The sequence below is a fragment of the Microcebus murinus genome, chromosome 9 (assembly GCF_040939455.1).
Source record: "Microcebus murinus isolate Inina chromosome 9, M.murinus_Inina_mat1.0, whole genome shotgun sequence".
Taxonomy (NCBI): domain Eukaryota; kingdom Metazoa; phylum Chordata; class Mammalia; order Primates; family Cheirogaleidae; genus Microcebus; species Microcebus murinus.
In genome coordinates, this window is record NC_134112.1 from 29,171,524 (window position 1) to 29,194,996 (window position 23,473).

The 23,473-nt window shown below is 38.9% G+C and overlaps 1 protein-coding gene across 3 annotated transcripts in view; it reads left to right on the top strand.

Moving 5' to 3' along the window:
- The window catches only part of RAPGEF5 (Rap guanine nucleotide exchange factor 5), a 212,243-nt gene that overhangs the window by 20,334 nt on the left and 168,436 nt on the right, over positions 1-23,473 (top strand). For all 3 annotated transcript variants that reach the window (XM_012773293.2, XM_012773294.2, XM_012773295.2), the window contains exons 2-4: positions 15,667-15,717; positions 17,792-17,898; positions 22,469-22,590. In XM_012773293.2, the coding sequence (XP_012628747.1) occupies positions 15,667-15,717; positions 17,792-17,898; positions 22,469-22,590 (280 nt within the window). The remainder of the gene's footprint in view (positions 1-15,666; positions 15,718-17,791; positions 17,899-22,468; positions 22,591-23,473) is intronic.

Consider the following 23,473-nt stretch of genomic DNA (forward strand, 5'->3'; position numbering starts at 1 on the left):
GAACTATGTAACAGAAACAGAAGGAAATCTTTGCTGACATGCTGACTGCTTTTCCCCTTCTGAATGTACTTCTTTCTTGAATTTTCTTGGTCAACTCAGCCAGTACCTCCTGTAACTTTTTAAAGGGGTCTTGGCCTTTTATTTCAAGGGACACACATAATATCAAACTCAACAAGGTATAGAAATACCAAGCTTCTGCAGACCTCATAACCTGGAAAGGGGCATAAATCTTAGTAAAAAGGAAAAGGGTTCAATCGTCCTGTTTTATGTTCCACCTGTGATTTTTAAAGTAGTTTCAATCTAGCCTAGGAACTGCTTTAAAAACAACTGTCTTGGTGATTTAATCTTACCCTCAGTGAAAGATCTCTGTGGAGAAGTAGTTAATTAAATATGTATTTCAGGGTTCTTTAAAACCCCTTTTCCTCCTGTGGGTTGCTGGTCTTGCCACATCCGAATGCTGAAGCCTCATGCATCAAACTGGGGAGTTGGACTCAGGACAGGGGAAGGAATATGGGGACAGTGGAGAGACATGGGGCAATGAGCAAAGCTTAAATTCTTGATTATGGCCCTAATGAAGCCAGTGTCCTACCTGTGAAGATCATGATTTTATTAAAAAAAAAAAAATGGAGTGTAATTTACAGATCCCAGAGTGAGTAGCAAATGTGGTACCTCTACTCTAGGGCAGAGAGGGGAGCATTTGGAGTTTACTAGAAACTGCATTGACCACGTGCCTTCAGATCACTTGTTAAATATAGCTATCGTAACATAATCCATTGCATATCTCACACTGTTCCTTTTGAAGCTGATATAGAACCCAATTGTGTACAGACATAATTAAATCCAAACACCGGAGAACCCCCAAATTATTGATATTTGACTTTGGGGTGTTTTCTTTCTGAATTGTTTTCTCTAGCTAGATGTTGTTAGATTTGATTATTCAGAGGCTAATGGCAGGAGAAAGTGATCCCAAACACTTTAGGCAGAATTGTCCACAAAACAGGTACTCTAAGCAATGATGTTCCTAGAACAAGAACTTGGGGCAGAGCCCAGTTTGTGTTCTTTATGTGTGAAGGGCAGTTTAGAATGGAAGGGCTGCCCCATCTCTTCCCACTTGGCTGTTTGCAGTACCCCCACTGTAGGATCTCACTGTCTCCTGCCTGCCTTTTCCCTCACAGAGTACTCCTTCACCCCATGCTCTCCTCCATCCTCATCTCTCTCAGGGCAGGCAGGGAGTGGCCAGAGGGACCCACTGAGCAAAGAGGGGGGTCGGGGCGTGAGTGCAAACATCTCAGGAGAATTGAGCCTTATCCTTTCCTCCTGGCTCTTTATCTGGAGGTTTAGCTCTCTTCCCGTCCCCATCCATAAATACACTTATGTTAGAGCTAACTGAAGTTTGGACTCTTTTCTGACTGCAGACATGTTCTTAATCCTTTATGTATAAAGAGTTGCCATTTTTATCTGTGAACTTTGCCTTTCCTTTATAGGTTTGGAGGCAGGAGGGCAGCGAGAGTGGAGATTTTATCTTGTTTTATAGCTTTTTTCCCCCCTAGTTATAAAAGTAATATATTTAATATAGAAATATTGGAGGTTGGGAAAGAGAGAAAGAAACAAAAATCTGCCTATCATACAGAGACCATTATATTAGCGTTTTGGTGTAATCCATTGTTTGTTTTTTAAGTATTAATCTTTTATTGTCTCTTCAGTTTTATTTTTCTCTTTTTGCCAAAATACTTCCATGTACTACTAGCTCTTTAAAGCATTTGTAGTGGCTGCATAATGTTTTATCATGTGCTTGGAGGGGAGGAGGAATTGGAGAATAAAGGGTGTAGGAGGGGAGGAGGAATTGGGGAATAAAGGGAAGTGTAGTGCTTTTGGATAACACACAGATTGTAAAATCCATTTAAGTAGTAAGGACACCCTAGCGAGTGGTCCCTTCCTGTATGATTTACACATGTTGCATTGGCTGACTCCCTAGTTCCCCACTTTTGGGATGCAGGGCACTTTAGTAACTTTAGATCTTTAATTTAGAGACAGATTATCAGTGTGAACATACTTTTAAAGAGGCTTCTTTGAAAAAATTAGGGTTATGATTTACTCTAGTTGAGTGGAATAAAGTTAGAGAAGAAATTAAGTTTGTTACCTAATTTCATACAGATAGAAAGCAGAAAGAGTGAAGTTGTAGGTGTTTAAAATGAAGTTTGATTAAAGTTAAAAATTCAGAGAGTTCTAAAAATGGAACCCCTTATGAAGTATCTCTTATAGCAATTATGTTTAAAAAGGAGGGGTGAACACAAAACCCTTAAGGTTATTCTGGATCTTCTATAGCAGAATACATGTAAATTGGAATCCGAATGGGACTGTCCCCTTACAGGGTGAAAACAAGTAGAAAGGAGGTAAAATACGTCCAGAAAGTGTGGGACAATCACAGGTTGCTTCAGCCTGAGATCTGGTAACTCTGGTCTTGGCCTCTTTCCCCTGCTGTTTGTCTTGGCTGTGTAATGTCCTGCTTTTGGGGCCGAGGCGTGTCCCTGTTTAAACTCCCCAACTGAGAAAGTAGGAGGCAACATCCCATTTAAACCTGATTAATAGATACTGACAAGTCATTGGTGGGAGGTGACTAGGAGAGGTTTGGAGGGGTGAGTGCAATATTTTGTAATTGTCAGGTGGAGGTGCTTATACCCTGGGCCAGCTTAATTTACTGTTTCCTGTTAACACCCATAAAGATGGTGCTTTGAAATGGTAATGGATGTTTAGGCAAATAAATAAATGTATGTTACAAATCCCTTGATCAGATGTGTTTGAGAAATGTTAGATTAAACAGGTTTATTTACTGTAGGATTTCTCTAGCACCTTTAATGTGCTTATATGTATTTTTCATCTCTAAGGAGGGAGAATAGAGGAAGCAACATCTTCAAAACTCATCTTGCCCATACAGTCCTTTCTTAGAGGACCTTTGTTGATATCTTGAGGGGCTTTTTTGATTTAGAAACATTCGCAGCAGGAAGCAAGATTTAACATCTAGGTGGTATCGATCAACGATTCTCAAATTTAACTCAAATTTAACTGTGATGTGAATCATCCGGGGATCTTGTTAAGTGTCATCTTCTGATTGGGTAGGTCTGGCTGGAGTGGAGTATCTGCTTTGCCCAGAAGCACTCAGGTGATGCAGATGCTGCAGGTTCAGAGACCACACTTGGAGGAAAGCTGCAGGTTACTGTTGATTACTGTAATACCATCTGGAGATTAGCTGGGATGGGCCTGGCGGGAAGGTAGCATTTGCCGGGTGCTTTTAGTAACATTCCAGGAATGGGAGCTTCCTCATGAGCAGGGAGAATGATTGGCAGCTGCTGATGCCTACTGCCACGTAAGGGGAGTTTCCGGGGGATCTGAACGTCCTGTGGTGACCGGTGTGGTATATGCTCTGTTTCTTGTTCTGGCTGAAGGGATCAGCAGTTATGTTTGCTGAGACAGTAGTAGGTCGTTGTGCCAGAGTAGAAAAGTGGGGGAGGAGAGAAACAATTTGAAGAAAAACACTTTATGGTGATTTATTAGATAAAATAAAGGATATCTAGACAGATTAGAAGAAATAATTTAGGGAGTGGACTAGAGAGAAGGGGATTTAGTGGAGGCACGAGAAAATCTAAACCAGTGTCAAGGAGTTGGAAAGTGCGAGGATATTGTCGGGACAAGAAATGTGTTAGCATGAAAGCAGTACGACACCGGTCAGGCTCTTCCCATTAGAGAGGGAACCTCAGGAGAAAGTGACCCTGTTATCAGCCCTGCGCTTTGTGCAATCTGATTTCAGCAAATTAAGGGAAGTGATAGTTAGGGTGTCATAGCCGAGAGCATTAAAGAGAAATATGGCACAAGATTTGCATGAAATTCGGATTCTATAGTCACACTGTTCAAATGTATTAGAAAAGTAGAAGGAAGTGAAAGAAGCCGGTGTGGCTATAAAGTGAGCTTTTGATGGACCTCAGATTTTAAAAGGATATGTGCTCAAGAAGGAAGAGAGCCATATGGCTCAGGGTAAATAAAGTTTCACAAGCCTGTAAGACTCAAGTACTAGCTAACTGAGGGCTTGTGAAGTAGTGAGTGAAGGACAACAAAGCTAACAATTTTTTCTGCGATTAGTGAAGAAAGAAGGAAGGAAGGCCACTTCTTGGTGGTGAATGGCAAGGGATTGACCAATGAAAGACACTATCCTCTGTTCAAGAGGATAAGCTTTTAAACTGGAATTGCGTAAGGTAGGCTGAGGTAGAGTTCGTAACTGCCCTGAATGACCTTGATACTGAAAATCTGCAAGGGACTACAGCATTGCTGCTAAGATTATTTGCAAAATTGCGGCAGATCTGTGTCATACTCGTGGAAGTGCAAGTGTTGTGAATTTTATAAGTTGTATCTGTGAAATTGTAGACTGCTGAGGTTAATTTTGACTCTCTTGAATTCTAAAATGAATTATTAACTAAAATGTTTAGAAGAGCTAAGGGAGATACGTAGCTAATAACGAGGACATAGTATATGTTTAGAGTGAATTATGGGATTTCCAATTATCACTGTCCAGGTAAAACTTTTGTTTACATAAAAGATAGTACCTAGAGGTCTAAATAGTGTTGGTGGCAGGTTTTTGCTACTGACAAAAGCCCATAAAAATTCTGTATCTGTTTGGGAAAGGACCCTGGTCCCAAGAACCTAATAACAGCTGGGTGATTCCAGGTTAGTTCTTCCAGACTCCCAAATACAGGACCCCTAACCCTTATGGGTCAAGTGGGTGAATGAAATAGCCTAAGTCCAAGAGATGCCTGTTGGAGACCCCTGAGAATATTGCCAAGAGGAGGATTTTCTTTCTCACACATCCTGTTTTCCCTTCTGACCAGGAGGAACCTTGGTTAAGAGGATTCTCTCTTGGTAGGCAGAGAATTCTGTTAGTGTTCAGTTGGCCTTGCTTTGAGGACAGACACTCTGCCATGTCCTAGGGCTGTGGGTGAAAAAGATTGTATAATCCTGTCCCTTGAGAAGTTTACAGTCTAGTATAAGAGATCCACATTCATGTGCATAATACTACTACAGTTTGCTGAGCGCTCAACATTAACAGTAGTTAACATTCACCCGAGCACTTAATAATTATATAGCAGGCATTGCTCTAAGCTCTTTACATAATTTTAAGGTAGTGGCTCTCAAAGTGTAGTCATAGGACCAGCAGTGTCAGGATCCTTTGAGAAGTTGTTAGAAATGCAGACTGTCAGGCTTTACCCCAGACCTACTGAACCAAAAACTATGGGTAGGAACCCAGCAGTCTGTTTAATAAGCCCACCAGATGTCTGATGCATGCTGAAGTTCGAGAATCACAGTTTTAAGTCAGTTATTCTCTACAACAACATAATGAGTAGATTTTATTTCACTCATTTAAAGAGGTGGAAACAGAGGCACAAAGAAGCTGAATAACCTGTGCAAGGACACAACTTTTAAGTGGTACCATTGGGCTTTGAATCCAAGCAGTGTGAACCCAGCTCTTAACTGCCATGCAAGGCTGCCTCCCAGGAGAAGGTGCAGCACACAGAGGAAGTAGCTGTAAACTCCAGAAGGTAAAAAGAGTTAAAGTATTAAAAGAGCTGGATTTTTTTCTTTGTAAACATTTAGCAAGAATTACCTATGTGCAATGCATCATGTTAAATACTGGACATTTGTAAGTATGAGCACAAGATAGACCCTCTCTTTTAGATTCTTATAATGAAGTAGGGGAAAGCCAAATGTAAATAAGGATCTGGAATCTAAAATGCTTTGGAAGCACATAAAAAATTCTAACAGGAGATTTGAACATATCAATGCATTTTAACATGAACTATTTGAAAAATGTATGCAGAGAAAGGCATTCTAGGCAGGGAGAATATTGTGCAAGATTCAGATGTTTGAAACAACTTGTATTCTTGGGCTGACTCTTGGATGTACTGGTATTTTTTATATATTTGGCTCTTACCATCAGTTTTTTGTAGTCTAGACTTGTTTAGATTGTGGTATAGATTGCAAGTTTCCAATTTAAAAGGAGGTGATTATGAAACTGATTGCTCCTTTTTTTTTTTTACCGCTTTATTGGGGGATGATTGACATACAAAACTGTATATATTTAATGTATACACCTTGATGACTTTGGAGATAAATGTACACTGAAACTATCACCACAGTCTATGCCATGTATCCATCCACCTCCAAAAATTTCCTCCCATTCTCTTTATTATTTTTCCCCTTCCACCATCAACCTCTTTATTATTTTTTTGTGATAAAAAATCATAACATAAGATCTCAGCAATTTTTAAAGTATATGATACAGTATTATGCTGCTCAGTGCATCACTAGGACTTATCCACCTTGTAGAATCAAAACTTTGTACCCTTTGACTAGCACCTCCTCCCCCTCCCTTTTTGTTTTGGCTGCCATTTCTTGCTTTTATGTAACAGAAATGAAAATGGAAATGTGTGCATCTTGAATTGCAGTAAGAGATAATTTTGGTACAAGTGAAAGAGTTCTTACTAATAACTGGTTAAGCAATGGGATATATTGCTGGGGAGATTATAAAGCTCTTCCTGCTCTGTAAGATTTGAAATCTAGACCTGGACTGGGGAACCTTTTCTGTAAAGGGCCAGATAGTGAATACTTCCAGCTTTGGCAGCCACTGCATAACTCTGCTGTTGTAGTAGGGAAGCCAAAGTTGAGATGTAATTAAATGGCATGCAGAGTTCTAATAAAACTTTGCTTATGAAAACAGGTAGCAGCTGGGTTTGGTCTGTGGGCCCCCAAATCTATAAATAGATTCTCAAGTTTCTCACATAGTTCAGATGAAGGCCAGGTGAGCCTAGGAGGTCCTTTCTGGTGCTATATTTCTGAGACTGTTTGTATATCTTAGTTGAGTAATTGAAAAATAAAAAGTGGAACTAATATTCTCAATTCTTCCTTCCACCAGAAGACTCTACACTGTCACTTTTATTGTTTTGCAGCTTTCAAAAATTTATGTACAACTTCACAAGAAATATCTAAGAGACTAATTTGCTTCTAGATGTCAAAGAAGGGAAGAATAAAAGGTTTTTCTTTTATTCATTTCTGATTTGTGAGTAATGTAGGAAATGAAAAGAGAATTCTTTTCCTATTGACAACCCCACACAAAACAACTGAAGTGTTTTTCACTACAAAGAAATGATTCAAGTGGATCTTTAAATTTTAAAGCAAGCACATAAGTCATTAGGTATATAAAAATAGACTTCCTCTAAATATACTGTAGTTTCTCTGTGTACTGTCTGTGATCTCTGTGCATGACACCACTTAAGGCAGGGAGGGGAAAGGATGAGTGGTGGGTGGGGTGGGGGCAGTGGTGGCAGTGGGTCTCATAGGTTTTGAGGTGGTAATGTCATGCTTCACCACTTGGCAGATTGTCAGACAGCATGACATTGGAAAGTCACCTTTGGCTGGTCAGCTTCTGCTACACACTGTAGAAGGTCCTAGATTTATAGAAGGCATCAATCGCTCTGGGGCTAAGGAGGCTGGTTGGGGAGAGATGGCATACACCTACAAATGGAGCCAGGAGGCATTATATTTTTGTGGCAAATACAGACAAGTGCTAGAGTTTGGGGGGAAAAGCTTGCTTCATCATGGGAGGCTCAGGGCTTGGATGGGCTTCTTGTAGCATTTGTGTGGATTGAAGGGAAGGCAGGATGTAGAAATGTAGAGAGATACACACAGCAGAGGTCATGGCAAGGGCTTGTGCACATGGTTTGTCTGGTAAAAACCAGATGACCTGTTGGACTGAAGCAGAGTTTGTACAAAAGAGGTGCAGCAGGGACTATGTAGACAGGTAAAGAAGGTGTTGACCTCAAAGTTAAAGACTTGGAACATTGTGAGTGCTCAGGAGGGTATACTTTTTTTTAAAAAAATTTCATTTTGTTAAAGAAAACCCAACATGATAAATAAAGAGATGTTTTAGAGAGATTAATTTGTGTAAAGGTGCTAGAGAGCAGAACGGGCAGAAAAGCCATTAGAGTCATTCTGTTGTGCAGGCCAAGGAAGTTATCTTAAGGGAAGTGCAGCAGTTAGCAAAAAAAAAAGCTATATTTTGAAGTAATATTTGAATTTTTTTTGAAATTGTATTTGTGAGGAGAAAAGAGACCATTGCTTTTTTTTTTTTTTAAGCTGTGAAACTAGTGCAAAGGCAGTTACCTTATAACCATCAGTTGGCTTCCCCAAATGTTAACATTTTTACATAACCACAGTACAGTTGTCAAAACCAGCATGGATACACATAAATACACTAAAATACAGGCCTCATTTACATTTGCTGGTTTTCCTGCCAAGGTCCTTATTTTAGTGCAGGATCACATAGCGCCTTTAGTTGACAGTTTCCTTTGGACCCCTCCAATGTGAGATAGATCCTCAGTCTATTGGTCTATGTTAACCTTAACAATTTTAGCAGAGTACCAGCCAGTTATTTTGAAGAATGTCCCTCAGCATGGGGTTGTCTGATATTTCATCATTAAATTCAGGTATGCATTCTGACAAAAATACCATGAAAGTGCCTTTCTCAGTTCATCAGATCAGGAGGCAGAAGATGTCAACGTGTCTCATGATAGGAGACAACCTCTATCACTTGGCAAAGGTGGTGTCTGCTAAGCTTCATTTGAAAGTTACTATTTTTTTCCTTTATACTTTTTTTTTTTTTTCTTTTGAGACAGAGTCTCACTCTGTTGCCCAGGCTAGAGTGCCGTGGCATCAACCTAGCTCACAGCAACCTCCAACTCTTGGACTCAAGCAATCCTTCTGCCTCAGCCTCTCAAGTAGCTGGAACTACAGGCATGCACCACCATGCCCGGCTAATTTTTTCTATATATTTTTAATTGGCCAATTAATTTCTTTCTATTTTTAGTAGAGACGGGTCTCACTCTTGTTCAGGCTGGTTTCGAACTCCTGACCTTGAGCGATCTGCCCGCCTCAGTCTCCCAGAGTGCTAGAATTACAAGCGTGAGCCACCGCGCTTGGCCTTTTTTCCTTTATACTTATTAAGTATTTTGGGGGGAGGTACTTTGACACCATGCAATATCCTGTGTCATCATTTGCATCAACCATTGATGATTCTTGTCTGCAGCATTTACTACTGTGATGTTTGCCTAGTGGTGATTTCTGTTTTTTCTTTCTTTTTATTGCATTTAGTAATTGAAATTATTCTGTAAGGAAAGGCTGTCCTTTCTTCCCCACCCTCATTCTTTTATTTATTCAATAATTTATTTACATCTGTATGGACTCATGGATATTTATTCTGTGGATTACAAGTCAATACTTTCATTATTTATGTTTTTTCTCAAATTGTCCCAGATTTGGCCAGTGAAAGCTTCTTTATGCTGGCTGCTATGGGAATGGTCCATCTTGGAGTCCAGGTATGACTAGGTGGGTCGATGTTAAAAACAAGTAGGGAATTCAATGGTAAGTGGAGATAAGTAAGCTTGCTAATTTAACCATTTTCCCTAAATCTTCAGTTACTTGATTCCTAAATTTTAAAGGCTTTTCTGTGATTGCATTCACCAGGGAAGCCCACCCTGGTAGGCAAAACTGTTTTCTTGTCTGTAAACACAACCAAAAAGAAGGATATTTTCCCAAGGACTGAATAAAATCAAACCGGTGAAGCTTTGGAGTTTGTTTCTGTTGTTCCTATTGTGTATATTTTCCCAGAAGCTGTTGGTTCTTGCTGATGTACCTCCCTAGGCAGACAAGATTGTGAAATGTTCATAAGTATTCCTAGAGCCTACTTTCGTTTTCGACTCTATCTTTTAAGTAGGGAAACATGTTTATACTAGAATAGAGCCCTTTAATAATGGGAAGTTAAAATTAAGTTTAATGTTATTGATGCCATTAAAAGGATATTCTCTTTCTGAAGGTATATAGGTACTATGCTACCATGCAGACATGAAGATATTTTAGCTCAGGGCTATGTCTGGGATGGGGTATATAGCAAACACATACCACATGAGCAGGTGCAGGCTGAGATTTGCTGAAACAGTGGCTTTTTGTTCTACACAAGCCACTCAGAGGCTTAGCCACAGATGCCAGTGCTGCTGGCAAGTGACTGTGCCTGATTTTCATTCAGCAAGGTGTGTGAGGGAGGTGATGGTTGAGCAGTGCTCCAAGCCCCATAGCTGACGTGGATGAGAAGAGATTCAAATTGCCCTTCTCAATCACTTATTTTTACGGTTTGACTCAAACCTGGCTGCACATTAGAATCGTCTGGGAGGCTTGGGATACAACTGCCCAGGCCCCCTGCTAGAGATTCTAATTCAGTGTGTCTGGGGTGGTCCCTTGGAGCCTGGTTTGTTTTTCATCAGTTTCCCAGATGGTTCTATTTACATCCATGGTTGAGAACCACTGGATCTAGCAGATACTATTAATATTTGTGACTTCTTAATGAAATTAGATGCACTTATTTGTCATGCTACTCTTATTGTGTCCTGGGTTAAAGGATACATGTATGGGGAAATAAATAAAGATGGGCTTGGGCTGCAAATTTCTTGACCTCTGTAAGTCTAGTTTTGTCATCTGCAAAATTGGATTAATAATAGTACCCAACTTAGAGTTTTTTTAAGTATTAGGTAATGGTGCATGCAAAATACTTCATATAATCTCTGGCACATAGCAGAAACTTAGTTACTGTTACTTAATAACATTCAGCATGTTAGCATAGAGTGGTGGCTTTGGAATCAATCAAAATTTGTCTCAGTCCTGACTCTTAAGTTTCCAGCTCTGGGACCTTAAGTGAAATGCTTCGTTTCTCTTGTCCTCAGGCCTCTTATCTATAAAAATAGGAATAGGTGGGTGCATTTACTACTGTGGAAAGTGCTTAAGACAGAGGAGGTGCTCGGTAAGCATTTCTCACGTTCCGTTCTACTTTCTTAACATATCACAGAACAGTAGAAAAATATCATTTCAAGAACATCATTGACTCTGGGACAGCCATGCTATGTTGAGAAGATGTTATTACAAGTGGCCTTTGTGGCTGCGGCTGGCTGCTGTGGGTATGCCCCTTGAGCCCCCAGGAAACGGCTGTGGGCCTGGACTGTAACCAGAGCTCACGGGAGAGTCGTGGTTCCCTGCCCTTCCATCTTAGCAATTGGCTCATGTTGCCAGTTTTCATTTTGCCTGACTTTGATGACTGGGTAATTCTCAAGCCTGCAGTCTAGCTGGGGTTCTGTCTTTTTAACCTTGAACAAGCTTTTTCTGAGATATAAGTTTATCTTGGGGCTGAAGAAGGATCCACAGTCTTAGAAATCTACTGGACAGTTTAATGGATCACAGCACAGCTCTTATTATTTTATTCTCTAATCTCTTAACATATGTGCCTACCACTTACATAAGCTTTTTGGTTTCCTGGGTTTGTAAGAAATTCAAGTGTACTCATTTCATCATTCTATCTTCGTGTTCTGCTTGATCACCCAGAATGGGAAAAGGGGACAGTGGCCAAAGCTGACAGAAAGTTGTGTCATGAACTGAATTCTTTCATTATCAATAAACTTGGTAATTCTTATTGGTTCATGGTAGTAATAGGGCAGGTCATATTTCCGTGGTGATCAAAGTAATTCAATCTCTCTCCTTTCATTTCTGTTACCCCTTAGTAGTCTAAATACTTTAACTGGATCTAAGGGTAGTATTAAGGCATCTCTTCTAAGACCTGATGAAAAATGTGCCTGTCTCCTTTAAGAGCTGATGATAAATGTGCCTTAAGTCTATTACATATTAATAGTTTAGCAAGATATTTTTAGCAACTCTGGAATGAGTTTCATGCTTGCTTCAACACCTAGCTTCATGCACTATTATACTTTAATTTTAGTAGACCTCCAACTTTAAAAGATGTAATACATGGTTGCTAACCAATTATTTCTTTGAGTTATGCCATTATTTTTTTCTGGATGTCCATTTGTGAATATTAAAGGATTTTTGTAATTTTCTGATACATGTTTAAAATATGAGGTTTGCCTGAAATCACTTAGGGAACCATTTTCCACGGTTCATTAAAATGGAAAGGAGGAGAAATAAATGTGAATTAAAATCTATTTTCATTTGTGTTGTTAGCATTCTTCTCTCTATGGGATATGTCTTTCGGGAAAGAATCATTGCATCCAGCTTTAGTAATTCTAGGAAATTGGAAATACAGGGGGGAAAAGAGTTCATCACCTTGTCTGGGCATTATATTTATTATGGTGAGAGCCATGTAAGAGGATATCCTACATCCAGGGCACTAGCCATTCAAGATTATAGAGCAAATTGATGGAAAGATCAGGATTAAGAAAGAATTCTAGGTTTAAAGTGTTCTTTAGACCCTATGTCTTCTGGTAAATGGGTTTTCTACATTAGGGATGGTATCTTGTTCATGTGTCGGTTTCTAGAAGCTTCCACAGTGCCTGTCAAGGAGTTCAGTAGGTGCTTTGTAAACGTGAAATGAATGGAAGTAAGATGCCACAAGAGTGATGAGATGAAGCCTTGGAATGCTGAGAAGAGAAATAAAACCAAGGCATTCAAAGATGGGATGAAAACAGCTAAACAGTTGTATGTTCAGTTGACATGGGAGGAGTGGTGCATTTTCAAGAGTGTTCTTGTGATATTCTTGCTGGTCAATGCTGCAAAAGGGCAACTCTTGAGGTGATTTAGAGCAGCCGTAGGTTGGGTGGTGTTCCTGTGATGAAATAAAGCAACAGTTCTTTCCCAGTACCTGTTCATAATGAGGTAACAGACGGAATATTCCCTGTGGGCTTTTTTTCCCCTTAATCGGGCACTTGCTATTTTTGGTCAGTACTGAAAACTAACATATAAAGTCATCTCTGCAAAAGATGTTAGTATGATGGTTATTTTAAGTGTAACGAGTCCGTACTTTATAGAGTTCTACAGAGAGCTCTGTGGCTTCCCCAGGCTCAGCTAACAAGTTTGGGAACTGCTGTCCCAGAGTGTTAATGAAACAAAGATCCCCTGGGACCAGTGAAGAGGAGACTTCACAGGAGCTTCTGACAACCAATCTAGGAATGGTGTCCTGTAGGAGACAGTCATTATGTTGCTTTTGTCGGTTCCCTGGGGCCTAGTAGCTTATCTGACACTGTTATCTATTCAGTAAAGAAGAATCCCATTGCTTCATTTACTCAGCTTACCAACCTTTTGAAACAAGCCAGCCATTGGGATGGGGGTGGGGAAGTTTCTGTTAAGTGGGATTGTGTGAGTGTGACAGTAGTGTGGCCATAGCCAGATTCAGGATGGCAGCTGAGAGAGAGGAAGGCAAGTGGTTTGTTTTCTTTTGTCAGGCTGCCCCTGCCCAGTTTTTTAGAACTTGTTTCTACCTAAAAGCTTTCTCTTTAACTAGAACTTGTGAAGTATTGGCTTTTTTTTTTTTTTTTTTTTTTTTTTGAGCTGATTCAGACAATTAGATGAGTAATAAAGAACGTTAGTTCTGGTCTGTCATAATGATTTTTAAAAGTCTCCCCTGTTAAAAGGAGAAAAAAATAAGTTGTCGTGATGATTCATCTTTATATAATCCGGTACACATGCAAGTTTTAAGTTGTTTGGTATTTCAATAAGTGAATATATTACATAGGCCCAGACTGCAGAAGGCGGAGGAAGGGCGGATTGGGAGTGTGTATAGACTAGGTCACAAGGGTGGGAGTTAAAAATGGACCTATCTACCTTATAACATTTATTTTCTTTGAAGCAAGTTGCAAATCTTTAACAAAGTATTGATTGGCATTTCTGGGTAAAGAGTTGCTACATTTTATTTCAGTTTAATTAGAAGATCAGTGGTGTGGGAACAGTGTGAAGAGGGGAAGGGGCAGAATGGAAATTCTCTTTTTAGACTGAAGTTTAGTAGAAGGTTCAGATGCTGGAAAGTGATGACTGGCAGGGTATGTTTCGTAAAGCTAGCAAATTATTCCAAGAAGTGGAGGCGGCAGGCTAAAAACTATGGGATCCCAAAGGACAGCAAGCCTTAGAATAGAGAGTGTTAAAAGAGCTTTAAACATAGGTTGGAAGTTCAATAAATGTTAGTTTCTCCGTTTTTTATTTTCCCCGTCTACTGCAATGGGAAATGATAATGGTTCTCTATTGTGCTTAAGCATATGTGGGTGATGGTGCTGCTTCCTGGATTGCTAGGAAAAATTAGCTCCTGCAGTTCAATCATTCAGCAAATACTTATTAAGTCAACATAGATACATAATATCTAAATAAGTAGAAAAATAAACATCTTTATGCAAGGTTGTGTGCTAGCTGCCACAAAAGCAAAGCAGTATAAGCTGCCAGCCCTCCCTCAAGGAGCTTGTGGACTCCTTGGGGGAAATGCACGCACAGAAAAGCAGCCCACAGTGCAGGGGTCCCAGGTGTTTCCATGCTAACTGTAGCAAAACCAAAGCGGACTAAAGAGGAGCAAACCCTGGCAGGAGGCGCTTCACTGGAGAGGTGACTGCCCAAACCTAGACGTGGAAATCTGGCAGGCTTCAGGAGAGTGTCACAGAAGATAGAGGGCTTTTAAAATGGAAAATATGTGAGCAGAAGTAGGGTATGAGTGGGCAGCTCTTCTGACAAGTAGATCTTGCTAAATTGAAGAAGCTTTGCAGGGAGGTGGAAAGAATACTAGAAACCTACTGGAGACAGACTGGCCAGCTGGCTGTTGGAAGGGCCGAGGTTGGCTTGACTCACATAAGCAAATCGGGGACCTGCTATAAGTGGAAGGTGTTAGGGTGTGAGCTAGTGCACGTGGGTTTTGAGAAAAATTTCTCCAGACAAAGATTAGGATAGAAAGAAGAAAAGGTTTATTTTACTTTTTCAGATAGAAAATGGCCAACAGGCAAGTTAAAAGGCAGGAGATAATGTTGCCGGAGAGAACCAGGTCCTCAGGCTTTTTATTTAGGCCTTCTAAAGGGAGTGGAGAAGATTGATGGCTGTAGCCAAATTAACAAGGGTACTGTGAACTGTTGTATCTACTTTTTTTTCTTCCATAGTGGCAGGCTGATAACAAAAGCAGCTGCCTATCCTTTGCAGACAGACACATTTCCTTTCTGTCTGCTCAGCTCTTTTCAGATGTTGTGAAAATGGAACCCCTTGAGGTATCTATGAGAGAGAGAGAGCACGCCCGTATGATTGATTTTAGCTCTTACTATGAATTAAGTAATTTTTCTGCTATTTTGTTATTAAGGCTGTCCTTTCAGAAGGGGTGCTGCGGTTTGCAGGATGGCCTGAAGGGGGTGTGACTAGAGGGAAGGAAATCCACTGAGAAGTAGAAACAGCAGTTCAGGGTATACTGAGTTAGGGTGGTGAAAATGGAAACGAAAAGGGTAGGAGAAATGGAATCCAAATCACATTAAGAATAAAGTGACAAGTACAAAAAAAAACCCCCAAAACCTAGTCTTTCTGTAGTACTTTTGTTGGCTGTGCTAAGTTGGGAGCTGTTCAAGTAGAATATCCTGTGCTCTTGATGTGAATGTTGACCAGATGTTTACACTGAGCAAGAATAAGGATGGCCATATGGCCCCATGACTTGAGACTTTAGCTCATTTTTTAACATGGACAATTCCTGGGCCTGTTATCATTGCATATATTTTGCCCTTTGGGGACAAAGGTTACTGTTTGGTTCTAATTTCTTCTTTTTCTTTGTTTTAAAAATAGACTCTATCGAGAAGAATTTCCAATCCATATCTTGAACATACTCCTTCCCAGGTATGATTCTTTTCTCTTACTGCATTTTCTGTAATAGTAATCGACAAACTCTGGTGTAGAATTCTCTGCTTCTAGCTGTCCATGTTGCTCCTGACCTCATGGAGTCTGCAGGATTGCTGCAGTGAGCACATCATCTCTTCCCCTAGGGATGGCACAGCAGAGGTGTTCAAGATGCTCTGATCATTGTGTCATGATTCAAGATGTTCACTAGATAAGAAAAAAAATATTTTCCCATCTTCCAAATGCTTCACATGAGCAAATTGTCAATGTGGCAGAGTAAATATATAATATAAATATTTTCCAAATTGCTATATTGATAGAAAGACTATATTTTATAGTGTATATTTTACACTGAAAACTTTGTGTAAAAAGAGATTTATATTTATTGTTATCTATTAGTGGACTATCTCCCGTGTTCTTATTGGTAAGAAAAGATGAAGTATCATCATTGTGTTGCATCAAAGACTCAATCGACAAAGAGTTGCATTTTTTTAGGCTACCAAGAGACGGTGAACTTTGTGAGGGCTGGGGCCTCTTCTACCTTTTTTTTTTTTTTTCCCCCTGAGACAGAGTGTCACTCTCTTGCCCAGGCTAGAGTGCCATGGCGTCAGCCTAGCTCACAGCAATCTCAAACTCCTGGGCTCAAGCAATCCTTCTGCCTCAGCCTCCTGAGTAGCTGGGATTACAGGCATGCACCACTATGCCTGGCTAATTTTATATATATATATTTTTAGTTGGCCAATTCATTTCTTTCTATTTTTAGTAGAGACAGGGTCTTGCTCTTGCTCAGGCTGGTCTCGAACTCCTGACCTTGAGTGATCCGCCCGCCTCAGCCTCCCAGAGTGCTAGGATTACAGGCGTGAGCCACCGCGCCCGGCCTCTTCTACCTTTCTGACCACTGTATCTCCAGCATTGAGAACAGATCTGACATTTGACAGCTGCTCATTAGATGCTTTTTGAATGACTGAGTGAGTGAACATCCTATGATGTCAGGACCAGTCAAGTGTTGGCTGACTCATACCTCTTCCTTGGTAATGCTTTCTGTCATCTGGCTTGTTCAAGCTTTCCTTTTTAAAAAAGATAGTTTTAACATGTTAAAAATAATTTCATGTCCTTGTCACTTTCTCCTCTGGTTGTAGTGAGGAGGTGATATCAGGAAAATTAAAGAAGTGTAAGGATGACGGGGTTGATGTGTTCCCTGTCAAGTCATAATCAGCATATTATCAATTTGTTTGCTTTGAGAGAAGATATATATTTTGTAGGTGCAGAGAGAGTCGCCAAGAAAAAAATTAAAATGATGTAAGCATTTACATGTTAGCATGTAATATAAAATTAACATACATTTTCATGAGCCTTTACCTTATGAACATGGCTCATTTCCATTTAGCCTCCTTAACAGAATTGAGCTGTGGAGGAAGGTGCTAATTATAGACGAGGAGGTAGTATTATTAATGTGAAGTAGGACCTAGACTTCTAGATCTAAGGAATACCCCCCTTCATCCTCCAAGAATCAGAGACTCATATGGGGGAATTAGAAGATTAAAAAAAAAAGTTAAATGAAATTTTTATCTGATAGATGGAATCGTAAAGTAGATAAAACCAGGATGCCTGGAATTAACTATGAGCTCTGCAGTCGAGTGAAGCTTACGAGCAAAGCAGCCTGCTGTCAAATGGTGTCATGTTCACTGGATAGGAAAAATATTTTCCCATCTTCCCAGTCCTTTATAGGATTGCATTGTCAATATGGCAGAGTTAATACATAATGTAAATATTCTTCAATTTGCTGTGTTGATAGAAACACTGTATTTAAAAAATAGTGGATATTTTACACTGAACTTTGTGTGGAAGGAGATTACTTATAATTGTAGTTGAATCAGTTTAGCATTTGGAAAACAGTGTAAGTGGACTAGTAGCTAAAATAAAATAAGGTAGTTAAAGGTCTATAGCTATATAAGCTAAAATGTGTCTCAAGTTTAGGGACTTGGTCATAATTTTTTATATAAAACATGCTATTGGTAGCTCACAAATTGTCACATTATTGTTATGTATTTACAGTGAATGTTTTTCCATCTAGATTTATGGGGAGAATTCTTCTTGTGCAGGAAGAGCGTTGAGGAATATTATTATCGTTCAAGCAGCTGACCTGATAAAGGACAGAGTGAACCTCAAGGGGTTTTACAGGTAACACAGTTTTCTAACACCTTGTCAAAAATTCTCCTTGCAGGAAGAAAAAACCCAACTTGTGTTAAAATTGTAACCTTGATCAAGGAGAGGTGGGCTATATCAGTAGTAGGAGGGGTTGGTTGATTCTGTCTCTTGAGGTTACTGGTGGTGACTTTTGTTAAACTTAGCTGTGTATTTGTTTAGTTAGACTCCTAATGCTGAAGTTAGGGTATGGAATTCCCAGCCACAAGCATGGATGGGTTCCTGAGAGAGTCCCTGCTTTGCTTCCTCTGAGAGAATGATATTTCATAATATTTTTTGGCTGTGTGCTGCACTAGGGACTTCAGTATGGATTTCTTCTTGAGGAACCTTATCAAGGCTCTGCAAGGACTCCTTGGAGGTCTGTGGGCAGAGAGAACTGCTCTAACTCTTGATGAGAGTGAGCCTTCTCCTCAGGTACATAAGCAGAAGGGAGAGGCAGGTCGGCATAGCATGGCAGCTGTCTATCTTGGCTAGTGAACAAGGACAGAGGTTTTAGAGTAAACAGCTGGACCACACACGTGGTCACTTAGAAAGCTTGGTGTGTGTGTTTTCATTGTATGGAAGAGTTTAAAGGAAAAACCAAAAGTGAATTACCAGCTTTTTATTTTGCCAAGTCAAGATATTAAACCACACCAAACATTACCCAAAGAAAACCAGACAAAAAGAAAGACACCAGTACTATTTGTTATCATTATTTTTTAAAGAAACAACATTATAATACCATAATGAGTAGGAAGAATACTCAGAATACATGACACACAAAAAAGTAGGAAGTAGTCTCAGAATAAATGGTGTCCCTTTAAGTTAAATAAATTTAGCTTTATGATAAACTTATTATAATATTCCTGTATTTTTCCATCTGCCACAGATGGGAAAAATTTCATCATGGCCTGGATTTTTGGGATGATGATTCCCAGACTATTGGAGTAAGAAGACCCCTTTTCTATTGAGGCATAATTTATATAATAAAATGCACAAATCTTAAGTGTATAGTTTGATGAATTTTTATGTGTTACACACCTGTGTAACCATTATCAAGAGACAGAGGATTTTTATTCCCCAGAAAGTTCCTTCATGCCTCCTTCTAGTTAGTAACCATTCCCTGCAACCAACTATTTTTTTTTCCACATCAAAAACTCAGCAGAATCTGTATTCTTATGAGCCATTATATAAGCAAATACAAAGTGTGGAGAGAGACCACAGTGAATTAACACTTTGAAATCCTATATTTAATTAATCATTAACATTTACATAAGTTTTGAAAAATATGCCATAGGCTACATACCTATTCTGTTTATAAACAATGCTCTTGCATGTATGGACTCATGAAGCTCTTGAAAAAGCTCCAACATCTACCCTTTTCCTTCCTTAGACATTCATAGCTCAGAGTCTAAGAACCATTAGTTTAGAGCCCAGTCCAAGTCGACAGAACAGGTGCTGTATTGATTGGATCACTTCACAGAACTTCATTTTTATCTTTTAATAGATGATGGCATCGCCTTTAGACACATGTGATTTTTCCTTTCCTTTTTTTTTTTTTTTAATGAAAATTGTATGTAAGTCTTAGAGTTTAATTGTGAGCAAGCACCTATGGAATTCATTTTAATTGCTGTGTAAGGCCATATACGAGATCTATCATCATACTCAGGTTTTTTTTTTTTTACTTTATGGGATCTCCATGATATAGATTGAAAAAGTAATTGGGAGATGTACATTAATCAGGTTCATGAGAAAAGAACCGTCTATCCAAGTCTGCACAGATTTAAAATGTCGTGGGAGTAGAATGAGACAAGAGCATGTATTTTGCTGTGATAGGGCCAGAATCACCTTTCATGATCTAAGGACTGATTAGTGTTCTGGATTTAAACATGAACTGCTCATACAGTTGCCAAGCATGGATCACTTTCATTTGTCTGGTAGTAAATTGCGGTAAAGTGTTCACCATATACCACATGAGAATTCACTTTTAAAACTTTGAAATGTTTTCTATTCATTTTTTACCATATGAAGAATCACATTGGCTTCTGAGTCTTTGTTTCCTTGAAACAAAGTATTTAGTGAAGTCACTAAATACCATCACCCTGACTCTAGAACTTGGTTGAATTCATGTTTTGTTATAGCAATCGCATGGGCTTTGTAGCTAATCACCTCCATTTCACAATGTTCCTACCTAGTAATGCAACTGTAGTTAGATCTACATGTACTTGGAACAGTTTCTGGATTGAGTACAAGACTGAAAATATCCTGTGGGTAAGAACTGCTGCCTGTATTTAGATTGCTCTATTCCAACCATCTCTGTTTTCTTCCTCACTGCTCTCCCCTAAGTCCTGTGCGTTTAGGTTTTTCAATGAAATTGTTGAAGACCTGGTCAGCAAATCAGGGGACTAGGGGGTTATTATAAATAAAGAAGCAAGGCACCGCACTTTGTTCACTTAGGTGATACTAATGACGGTGTTTACCCTTACCGCTGCTGTTTTCCCTGGTCCAGATGGATCGTTGAAAGCGATTTGAAACATAACTTGATAAAGTTAGGGGAGAGGGTAGTGCAACGGAAACAGCAGCTTTCTCTGAGAGTGGGGGGCCCAGTTTTTAATGTTACCATGGCAATACTGTGTTTTAGCATATTGACTCAGAGCACCCCCTTCCAAAACAAACAAACAAACAAACAAAAATCAAAACAGCCCTTCTCAGTGAGGAGGGAGAGCCAGGACATTGGGGCTCTGTTGTGGTCACCAGTGCCACCTGAGAGCCTGTTAGGAATGCACAATCTCAGGTTCCACTCAGCCTCACTGCATCAGAATCTATACTTTAACAAGATCCCCCAGGTGACTCCCAAGCACAATTTTTAAGAAGCTTCTTCATTGTCACCTGTGAACAAATAAGCAGATGCATGCATCAAGCCACCTTTTGCAATTTGGCAGTTTAGTTTGTTTAGTAAATATTTCATTATGTGCTTTCATGTTCCAGGTGATGTCAGACACTCAGCAGGCTGAGGAGCTACATTGTTTTGAGAATATGAACTAAGGTGATACAGTATCTAATCCATGGGATAAAAGTGCTTTCAAAGCCCTAAGAAGCTGGCTAATTGACAGAGGTGTTGAGGAATTAATTAGTTAATTAACACTTTGAACCTTTCACATGAAAGGTGTCCTATAGAATTAGAGGTTAATCTTGGCTATTTGATCTAATTGCCTGTTTTGTTGCCATCTGTTTTCCCATTTTGTTTTTTTTTTTAAAATCCATATATTTGACTGTTAATCTTTCTATTGTATTAATGCTAACCTGCACCTGAACATGTCTAGAATTGGCTTAATTGCCTTAGCATATCTTTCAAATAGTGATACTTCATCACAAAAAGGTGCTTTATCAAAAGTTAGAATATTTGATTAAATATCTCAGCAGAAAAGTTCACCACCTTATCTTTCTTCACCTCAGGATGTATAGCACCTCATGGCATTTCTTCATGTTATTGGTTACAGTGTGATTCCAGGGTATTTGTGACTATGCCAATCCCAAGAGATAGCAAATAGGCAATATCTCTCTACTTTAGGAATACAAAAAAATGTTGACATCTCTTGATCCTTCAATCCTGACTGTAGAATAAAGATAGCCATTACATGATACATCATTTTATAAAAACTTTTTGATCTTTTTCATAAGGGAGAGTGGAATTCAATGACATTTTTGCAAAATGAAAAAACAAATTTCAGAAAGTTTTTTTTTTTTTTTCATCTGAGGATGATGCAAATGAAAAAGTAGGTATGAAGATGCTGGTTGTAATACTCAGGTTATGGAATTTTTTGAATATTTTGTGTTTTAAGGTAGATGACTCTTTATGTGTGATTAGTGGAATCCAACACATCCATCTGGGTTTATGGGTTTATGATCTAGGCTGCTTAACTAGGTTGCTTAGATTATATTAAAAAAGATTAGCAATCAAATGTATTGTTTCTTGAAATATATTTTAGGAGAATAAAACAAAATTCTATACCACTGATTGTGGTCCCAATTTTGTCTAACCTGTGAATTATCTTGTTCTCAAAGGGCCTAGATAAAAATCTATAAATGGTTGAACCAAAGTTTATCACTACTAACTTGAGGTATGTAGCTTACCAGGATAAAAGCATTATATGTATATAAAAGGCTGCTATAGCTTGTTCCTTCATTTATTCAAATATATTTTGAGAATTTACTGTATACCATGCATAGGCTGTTCTAATTTGGGGAGATTAATATAGAGTTATATAAAGTCCCTATTCGCCTGGAAATTATTTTCTAGTGGGGGAAGCAGATATTTATTTGGAAAGATGTATAATTACTAAATCTTAGTTGACTTAAAGAAAAAGTGTAAGAGAATTTGACTCTTAAGTTTTGCAAAGGAAGTGATATTTGAGCTTTAATCTGTACAATGAATAAGGAGTATGTTGTTTATTCTTGGGTTCCTTGTTTAAAAAAGCAAACACATGAAAGGAACAGTATTAAATATCAATTTTTGGCAAATGGGTGGCAACAATATCTTACTGTGAATGTCTTTGCTTTTGTCTAGGAGAAGCTGTGTTGGGTCGGAACTGGTAGACTGGCTTCTGGAACACTGTCCTTTTGTCCAGTGCAGATCTATGGCCGTAGGGGTCTGGCAGCTCCTACTGGACATGGGAATTATGATATCAGGTTAGTATTATATGTTTTGAAGGCATGGCATCATTATTAAGCTATCAGATGAAAATATACTTTATTTTCTAGAGAATATTATCTGGATGGAAATTATTTTTGAGGGTAAACATTTATATTCTCTTATTTTCTAGGTAAAAGCGACAGGTCATCTTTTGATTCACTTATTTCTCTCACTCCTTTTGTAAAAATATGTAGGTCCTTATTGATTCATAGGCTAATAACTGTTAGAGTCTTTCCCTTACCCCTTTCTTTTGCTTCTCAAAATGCACACAAACTCTTTTTTTTTTTAATCAGTGACGTCTTTAGTTGCTCTAAATATGTGATTTGTCTTGTTGTACTTAGAGTAATCATCAGAAGCTGATTTTGTGCGTGGAATATGTATGTCATTTAATTGACTGAGTAATCATGAACACTTAGAGATATGACCTATGAAAATTAGCTGTTTAAACAGAACAGAAAATAGATGTTAACTGGGAACTAAAATAGATGATGGATATTTCTTTTCTTAGTTGAGCCCAGGTAATTGAAGGATTAGAAACCAAGCAATCTGGGTTCTTTATTTAGCTCCATCTCTCAGGTGCTGGTTTTCTACAGATACTAAATGTCAAGGGCATTCCCCTAGTCCCATCATGAAAGAACAGTACATATGGGGATGTGGGTATAATCTTCTTAGACAGTCAATAATATCTAGCTCTTATATTCTTACTTAGAAAATCAATTAACTACTTAGGAGAAATGGAGGTGTTATTAGCTCACTTGCTAGTTTCAAGCTTCTGAGTTAGGAAAACATTTTGTATTAGTGCTTTTTGGAAAAGTTCACCTCTCGATTCCTTTAAAACAGAGTTTCCCAACCTTGGTAGTGTTGACATTTTAGGTTGGA